Source organism: Physeter macrocephalus, chromosome 18 (genome assembly GCF_002837175.3).
Source record: "Physeter macrocephalus isolate SW-GA chromosome 18, ASM283717v5, whole genome shotgun sequence".
Classification (NCBI taxonomy): domain Eukaryota; kingdom Metazoa; phylum Chordata; class Mammalia; order Artiodactyla; family Physeteridae; genus Physeter; species Physeter macrocephalus.
This window is the reverse complement of record NC_041231.1, coordinates 36,454,457-36,463,650: the sequence shown is the minus strand read 5'-3', so window position 1 is coordinate 36,463,650 and position 9,194 is coordinate 36,454,457. Positions and strand designations below refer to the sequence as shown.

Here is a 9,194-nt window from a genome sequence, read left to right as displayed (position 1 = left end):
GATATAGAAGCAACCTAAGTGTCCATCAACAGATGAATGGATAAAGAAGATGTGGCACATATATACAATGGAATATTACTCAGCCATAAAAAGAAATGAAATTGAGTTATTTGTAGTGAGGTGGATGGACCTAGAGTCTGTCATACAGAGTGAAGTAAGTCAGAAAGAAAAATAAATACCGTATGCTAACACATATACAAGGAATCTAAAAAACAAAAAAAAATGGTCATGAAGAACCTAGCGGCAAGACGGAAATAAAGACGCACACCTACTAGAGAATGGACTTGAGGATATGGGGAGGGGGAACGGTAAGATAAAAAAAAAAAAAAACCTAAAGTCACAGTCAGATACCATTCCAATCTCCTTTGACTGACAAAACTTACCAAATCTGGCAATCCTAAGTGTTGTGAAGGGTGAGAAACAATGGAAGCTCTTAAAAACAATAATTATTTTTGAAGATACTTTGGCAAAACTTAGTAAAGTAGAAGATGCTTACATACCATGACACAATAATTCCATTTCTAAGAATATAGCCTAGAGAAGTTCTTACACATGTAACTAAGGAGACATGAATGTTCAAACCTTTTTTTAAATTACATAAACTAGAAATTACCTAGAAGTCTATCTCAGAAGAATGACTACATTCTGTTAAAATTATACAATGCAGGGCAATACAGTAGTAAAAATTCATCTTCTGTGAATTTCACAAACAATCTAGAATAAACCACCTTGCAGAGGAATGTGCACAGTGAGACATGCAAAATAAGATTGCATATATGTTTAGGAACACACACGTGTAGTAAAAGGCCAAAGAAACACATGAGTTTCTTTTTACCCCTGTAAGGTACAATAGCGATGCAGTGAGGGAGGGCTGGCTACACAATGGACTTCAAATAAATTGCTAGTATTTTATGCCCTTTTTTTTTTAATCAAAGTATATTTCATTTACAATATTGTGTTCAGTATTTTATGTCTCAAGCTGGGTGATGGGTACAAAGTTGTTCATCATATTTTTTTATCTTTTTGTACATTTTAAATATATTTCACAATAAAATTTTATAAACAGTAATTTTAACCATCAATACCAAATATAGGTACCTAAAAATGACAAGATTCATTCTTGTTTTGTGAGTTTGATTATACTCATCTAAGCATTGCTCCACGATGTCACTAAAATCATGAGTATTTGGAATTTCAATATAAACTCTGTCATCTCCTTCAAGGTCAGGATTCATATAGTCACCAAACATGAGATTTCTTAAGTCCTCTTCAGTTACCTATAAAATGGAAATCAACAAATTATATTAAAACTTAAAATTTTTTCTAAAATAATTTTAAAACAAAAATTTTTCTGAAATAAATTTAAGAAAGTTTAAAATATTTTCCTAAAATAAATTTTAGAAAACGTTACACAAAATTTTGTTTTATCTATGTTATGGAATGATTATCAATTAGATAATTCTTTTAAATATTAGGATAGTAAATAATATACTTGTAAAATTAACACCTTAAATTATATTATATCCTTAGGAAGTAAAAAGAAAACAGTTTTTTCTGTCATATAAGTTTTTTGCCCCCAGGGGCAGGAAAAGTCATTCTGAGCAACTCCCATTTTGTGAGTCATTACTAAGGGATGGTCACCATGTTAAGCACCTTATATCTATTATATCATTCAATCCCTATCATATAACTTCTATGTTATACACATAATTCCTCTGAAAGAAAATCTTCTCAAAATAAATACCTATCTATGAGGAAAGTTAAAATAATATGATCAAAGAAATAATCGTTTGTTATAAAGCAGAAACTAACACACCATTGTAAAGCAATTATACTCCAGTAAAGATGTTTAAAAAAAATTAATAGTATTCTTTCAAAGATAAATTGATTGTAATAATTCATGCTATTGGATTGTTTTAACTTAATATATTTTTAATCACTAAATATACTCACTGGTGCATTCCCTTTCCTCAAATGTGAAAAGATACTATCAAATGATTCTTTAAAATGGTCTCTTACAACATTTTTGGTTAAAGTGAACAGCCAGAATCGGTCATTATCATTAATGAGACGATCGTAAAAGACTCGGAGAACCTCATGCACAAACAGACGGATCATAGTGTGCTTGTTCTGCACGGCATCTCTTTCAATGAGCAAGCAGCCCCGGATGACACGTGAAAAATCCCGCAAGTTGAAAGTGTAATGAGATTTTGTGGGAGTGGGCAAAAGATTTTCCATGGATTGTTTATATATCTGAATATGAAAAAAGCAACAAAGCAAAAATAAAATGCTTATAATCAGCAAAGTCAATAATACAGAGCCAACAACAATGTAATATACTGTAAAAGACAGTATATTATATAAAATATTTTATTTATCCTATCAGATCATATTGACTTGGAAAATTGTATAGTACTGAGTCTAATATAGCATATATCTATTTCTTTTGGTTTACAGCACTCAACCAGGCATTACAAAGTTGAGGGAACTTAATATTATCTGATTCCATCCAAGCTCAAGAAGTGACAAAGCTTTTATTTCCCAGTAATTATGGTTGTTCCATTTAAAGGTGAATGACCTGGGATCAAATAGTTGACAAAAACTTTAGTAGAAAGTGAAAGCAGATAACTCATTCTGAAGCGTTCGAAATGAAGAGGATAATGAAACAATTTTCTCTGACCACCACTGACTTCAAAACAAATCAGTGTGTTCTCTCCCTTCCCTTTTCTCTCTTGTTTTCTCTCTCCCCTCTCCTCCTCCTATCTTAATTGGCTATAATATCAAAATGAAGTATATTTTTACTACATGCTGAGTTCACCAAATGAAGTTTGACATCCTCTTTAAGAAAGGTAAATTAAATCTTTTATAATATAGCCTGAAAAAAATCCAAATGAAATTATTTTTTATTTATATATGTTCTCTAATTCATCTCCCCTAATGTCCACACATGGTAGGTCTACAATACATCAAAGACAGAAAAAAAAGAGGATCCTTTCTGTATCCTCTTTTGCCTAACCAATTCCCCTCTCTTTCCAGGAGATGCCTGAAATATAACTACCATATTTTATAAATAGAAGAACTTTTCTGTATAAGTACAGAAATTATAATGTACTATCTCTTTGCTCATAGTTTCTCTATTTTAACAACCCAATTTTCCACCAGAACAGGGGCAGAAGAACTTTAGAAAGATACAATGCTCTTGGAAACTGATGGAATGATTCTAGGGAGCTTTTTGCTTCTGGTTGCAGCGATGCCAAAGTGAACCCCCACTGTATCAAGGCTCCAGAAAGCTTAGTTCAATGAGATTATCACTAAATTACCTTAAATACATTTTTTTCCCTTTTACCATCAGCGATGAGGCTGGCTCTGGCCTCTGAGCAGAAGCAGGTAACACACCCGGAATAAGTTAAGGGCTGCTCTTTGGCCATATGGGCAGTCTTGCTTTCTAGTCCCACCCTTGTATTCTCTTATTTTTTTTTTTCACTGCTACTCCTAAGTTATGTGGTCTGGCAAAAATAATGTATTCATAAGCTTCTTAAGTTTCTTTTTTTTTTCTTTTTTTTTTTTGACACAACATGAAGAATGGGAGGGAAGAGAGAGAAGGGAAAATTAGTAAATACTAGAGTAGGAACCCAACAATTAGGGAAATACCCACAATGTGGCAGATACTGGTTCTGGATGATTTCCTTATAATAACCTTGTGAAATAGGTATTATCTCCCATTTTAGTGATTAAAAAAGTAAGTTTCTAGAAGGTCAAGTTATTTGCTCAAGGCCAGATAGCTAGGAAATAGCAGTCAAGACTCAAACCCAGTTAGATTCCCCAATTTCAAAGCCTATGATCTTCCTGTTCTCAAGCCTTCCTAACAGCTTCTCTGACACTGAAGACTAAAGTGGCTAAGGGAAAAAAGAAGTTAAAAAAAACAAAAAGGAAGGATCAAATAAGGATATATGTAATACTAAAACACTCTATTGCATTCTTTGCTCACCTCCATAGTCCCATTGACAATTTGGTTCCCAACTAAAAAGTACTCAGGAGGAAATTCTCGAGTCCTAAGGTAGAATGCTACAATTGATGAGAAGATTCGGACCATGGTTTCATCACTGAAAGTATTAATAGTGCAGATGTTGAAATGTCTAATAAAACGGGGAGTGACTGGATTTCTTCCACCACCTGGAGGACCCATGGCAGCAATCAGTTCTATGTCAACCAGTGTAATTTTACTTGTGTCCTTAAGGTCATACCTTGAAAGCACATAAAAATTCCAAAACAATCAGTTATAAAGCCAACAAGATGGATTGAAAAGTAGATCTCCATAGAAAATTAATCTGATTTTACTTCTTTAAATGGAAGAAGATTAGATAATGCTTGGAGTAAGAGAGAAGTTTTTTTCTAAGGATTCCTATAATTTTTATTTCTTTTTTTAAAAATTGAGGTATAACTGACATAGCATTATATTAGTGTTCGTGTACACCGTAATGATTTGATATTTGTCCAAATTGTAAAATGATCACCACAATAAGTCCAGTTAACATTTGTCACCATACATAGTTACAAAATTTTTCTTCTTGTGATAACTTTCAAGATTCACCCTCCTAGCTACTTTCAAATATGCGATACAGTATTATTAACTATAGTCACCATGATGTACATTACAGCCCCCTGACTTACTCATTTTATAACTGGTAATTTGTACCTTTTGACCCTCTTCACCTATTTTGCTCCCCCATCCCCCACCTCAGGCAACCACCAATCTGCAGAGAAAACTTGTTTTAAAGCAGCACTCTATTTCTCCTTTCAGTGACACTGATTCTGTTGCCCAGATTCTGGGTATCTAGAAGGTCCCTTCCTCTTGCTCTTGCCTTTCTTTTTTCCAGTTCTTTCCAATTTGACTCTCTGCTTTGCCTCTTCACACTCCAAATCCAGATGCATGGATGAGAGATCAATCTTTTTTGTGGATGGTTACAGGTAAATGACAATATGTCCCACTTTGCCTAGGACAATTGTTGTTTGTGCCTGTCCTGTAGTAACTATTAACACTCCCCTTTTTCTCTCAGAAATGTCCTGGTTTGAACAATAAACTATATACTTATGCTATTTACAGCTAAGTCCTGATTTCTTTTTCTCATCTCAAATCTTATCTTCAGAGCACAAAAGGATATATAAATAGAACCTATACACAATTTTGTTACATAAAAAGAGACCCATTAGGGAATAACAAAGCTTCAAAGAAGTTTTAATCAGAAAGGGGTATACAAATGACTCAGTTTAGCTGGAACCACTCAGAGTGAAAAGCTGCTTATTTCCAACAGGTCATAAAGTCCTTTAATATTGAAGTTCTTGCAAAAAAGGGGGGTGGTTATGGGAGAAATCTATACAGCCAGTTCTTAGTCTAAAAGTACCATAGAAAGTATGAAAATATGACTTGATTTTTGGCAACAACTCTAGTAACTGTCAATAAGGGACTGGTTAAGGAAATTATAGCAAGATCCACAAAACTAAACTGTATTAAAAGGCAACAAAATGAATGAGATAGACAAATAATATAGATAGGTGAATGAGACAGACAAATAATATCGATAAATATTTAAGTGCAAATAAGTTGCAAAAACATTATATGTAATATGGGTCTTTTTTTAATAAAAATATATTTATATAGAAAAAAACCTTGGAAGAATAGGGAATACACTATTAACAGTGGTTATCTCCTGGAGGCAGGATTCCAAGGGCATGCAATAACAACAACAAAAATATAATCCCAAAATATGACTTAGCTTCACAATTAGGTTACCCTTGCCTTGAGATAAAAATCATGGCGTATTAGGGATTAGGAAAGTATTTTAACAGGAGGAAATGAATTATTAATCGGAACTAAAAGATACAATGTCTTATTTGTTGGAAACTAACCATGTCATCATAAAATAGGGTGGGAGGAATGGAAGAGTTATCTACGAAATTGCTGTCAAAACCAAGCCATCCCAAGGATACAGTAGTCCCACATAGTTATAGATAATATAAAGAATTTTAAAATGGTAGAAACATCGGGTGCTGGTTACGGTTACTTAGGTTGGAGACTACCCACAAATTCTCAGTGCTGGGTGATGGTAAAAGATGTAATTTGTAAATTATATTTAATAATTGGAAGTAGTAGATAAAAAGGACAAAAATTAATACATTATTGAATAAATATATTTCCAATACTGGATTATTCTTCCATGGTATAAAAAGGTATAGAAAAGTCTTCCAAAATTTTCTTTATAGGAAAATCTGAGCAACCATTTTCTTCCATAAGTAATTTGAGAATATGTATTATTTTGATGTGAGAAATTAAAATAGAAAAAGAGAACAAGAAAGAACTTCAGCATGGCTACTTAAGACTTTAATTAAATAGTTACCAATTCCCACAGTCAAAAAACTGTCGTAATAATTCAATAGGAGGTTGAGCTCCATATTTCTCCAATGCAGGCATATTCATGTCATCTATAAAAATTATGCACTTCTTTCCCATAGGTGGTCCAAAAACTCCTTTGCGTCTTTTATCCAGCCTAGCCATAATAATGTTCTAAAATATAAAAAAGAAATAGTAGTATATTTAAAGCCATACTTAACACCAGAAAAAAAAAAAAAGAAATTTAACAGTCTAATTATGTAAGGAAATAATGCCAAGCAACACTATGTGCGTGTTTATTCATTTATATATATTCATTTTAGGGTTATACCAAACTTCATATTCAACATCATTCAAAGAGCATATATTGAAATCCTTCTATGTGCTCAGAATTGTTACATGTTTATATGTAACCAATTGTTACACCTATTTATATATTGATATTGTATACACACATATGCACACACACAAAAAAAATATTTTCTATATTGGATACCCCAACATATCTATTAACTTTAACTTAATATCTAAAAGCACTAATGTAAATTTGTAGTATTTTGAAATTAGGGAATTCTACTGGCTTAAAACAACGAAAATGAGCACCATAGATCAGGAGAGAATGGACAGATATAAATTTAGGAACGGATGATAAAAATGGTGATTAGAAAAGATCTCATGCAGTACTTTCATCTTGGCACTTCTGGGGGTAAAGGGTGGGATGCACAGTTTCCTGTCACAGAAGGTCATACAATAAACAGTGTATGGTTTGAAAGATCTTTCAGTGACAGAACTTCAGTAGGCAGCAAATACCCCTAGGGGACCATCTAGGAGAGTCTCGAAAGAACAAGTTCTCTCTCTCTCCCTCTCTCTCTTTCTCCCCTTGTCTCCTTCTCTCTCTCCTTCCCTCTCTCTCTTACACCCTCCCTCCCTTCTCCTTTACTTCTCCAGTTAAGAAATCAATTGTTGCTTCTTGGGCTTGAAAAAAAAGATGACAAAGCTCAACAATTCAGTATTAATGCAAGAATGTTCTCTTGAACTTTTGTCCTTAAAACCTGATTTTTAAAACTTACTTGTAATGACAAAAAGAAGTTTTGAAGTTTTATTTAAATTCATAGAGGATTTACACAGCTGCTCATTTAAAATACAGTTTTAAATGCTCATCAAAAAGGCAAAAAAATTAATAATTATAGACCCATGTTTCTGGCTTTTAACTAACCTGAACCTGATTGGCACTGGTCCGTGCAGAGAAATTAACATAAAAAGGAAAGTACAGGTCCTTTTCCAAGTGATTCATCAGCTTATCCTTCACATACACTGATTTTCCTGTACCCGTTGGACCCACAAAAAGTAGCGGCCTTAATGAAACAGTGAACATATCATTCAAAAGGAGAAAAAGTCAGAATACATTTCAATTAGAGGAGGTTGGATTTAGTTGAAAACCTAAATAGTAATCAAATCATCTTCATCCAAAAGCTCACATTTCAATTTATCATTGTAATTTCATAAAACACTGGTGAAAGTAACAACTGGCACACAGTTTTGCTTACTTACTGAAACTTAAATAGTAAAAAACTATTACTTGAACAAATGTAACATTGCTATATGCAAAAACACTCATAAAACAAGTAGTAACATGCTTAACTTTTCAGAAAAAAAAAAAAGCCAAAGTTTGTCTCCTCAGAAAAGTGATGTATTTGTACTTTTTAGTTAGAGGTACAGGCAAGAGGGTGCCGTGTGGAATAGTCTAATAGGATGATGACAATAAGAGAGGTTGAAAGTGTTTCGCAGTTATCTCAATAGCACAAAGCTTTTGTGAGAAACTAAATAACAATGAACTCTAAAGGTAACGGTTATATATGCCCATTAATAGCATTTTTGAATCAAGTCAGTGTTACTAACTGAAAATACTTGTCTAAAAGCAAACTCTAAGGAATTCCCTATTCCAAGGGCTTCAAAAGCAGGGTTTCTCAGTTTTGAGTGGTCTGAACTAATTTTAAAGAGGAAAAAAAAAATCCTAAGAGTTTATGTTCACAGAACCCTGGAGAATCCCAGTTTGAGACATACTGAATTAAAAATTAAATACTGTCACTTTAATTGACAACTTGGCACCACATGCTACATAAAGACAAACGCTGGCACTAAAACTGAGCAGCAGTAATCAGGTATAAAGGTCATCTATATGACCCAAATTATGATAATAGTAATTTTTAAAATTATCATTAAAGTAGAAACATAAAATTAATACTATAAATAAAAAAAGATCATTTAGAACTACAGTGACGCCTGAGAATTCATCTATGCTTTCCAGTCTGAGTAACACGTTATGGAAAACTATTTATTAAAATAATTTTACTAAATAAACACTGTTCTTAACTTGAGGTCCATGGATCAAACTGAAGAAATTCTTACACAGTATTGAGAGTTTGTGAACTTAGATGACATAGAGTTTATACCTTTACTTTCACTACCCTTAACTAAAATGGAGCAATTTATAATGTAGTACCTGTGTACTTTATTATCAATAATAATATTGATAATATTTGTCATCAATAGAAATCACAGATATTATACTAAATATTACAATTGTTAGAGATATCTCAAAAATATCACTTATGCCCATTGTTTCTTCAAAATTATGATCATCAGACTCACTGCTAGATCTTATTATTTAATGTGTTAATAAAAAGCACATTATTACTACTATAGCTCAAATTTGTTCAATATTTTAATAAATATATTTTAATATGTGGTTTGCTTTATAATCCTATGTTTGTACTTATTCATTTAAAAGCATTATTCTGACAAA

At 32.6% G+C, this 9,194-nt stretch overlaps 1 protein-coding gene across 1 annotated transcript in view; it reads right to left on the bottom strand.

Annotated features, from left to right (window-relative positions):
* The window catches only part of DNAH12 (dynein axonemal heavy chain 12), a 233,836-nt gene that overhangs the window by 80,529 nt on the left and 144,113 nt on the right, over positions 1–9,194 (bottom strand). Inside the window, exons 38-42 of the mRNA XM_024123804.3 lie at positions 7,605–7,743; positions 6,396–6,562; positions 3,989–4,244; positions 1,954–2,253; positions 1,099–1,277 (exon numbers count right to left, since the gene is read on the bottom strand). Coding sequence (XP_023979572.1) covers positions 1,099–1,277; positions 1,954–2,253; positions 3,989–4,244; positions 6,396–6,562; positions 7,605–7,743 — 1,041 coding nt within the window. The remainder of the gene's footprint in view (positions 1–1,098; positions 1,278–1,953; positions 2,254–3,988; positions 4,245–6,395; positions 6,563–7,604; positions 7,744–9,194) is intronic.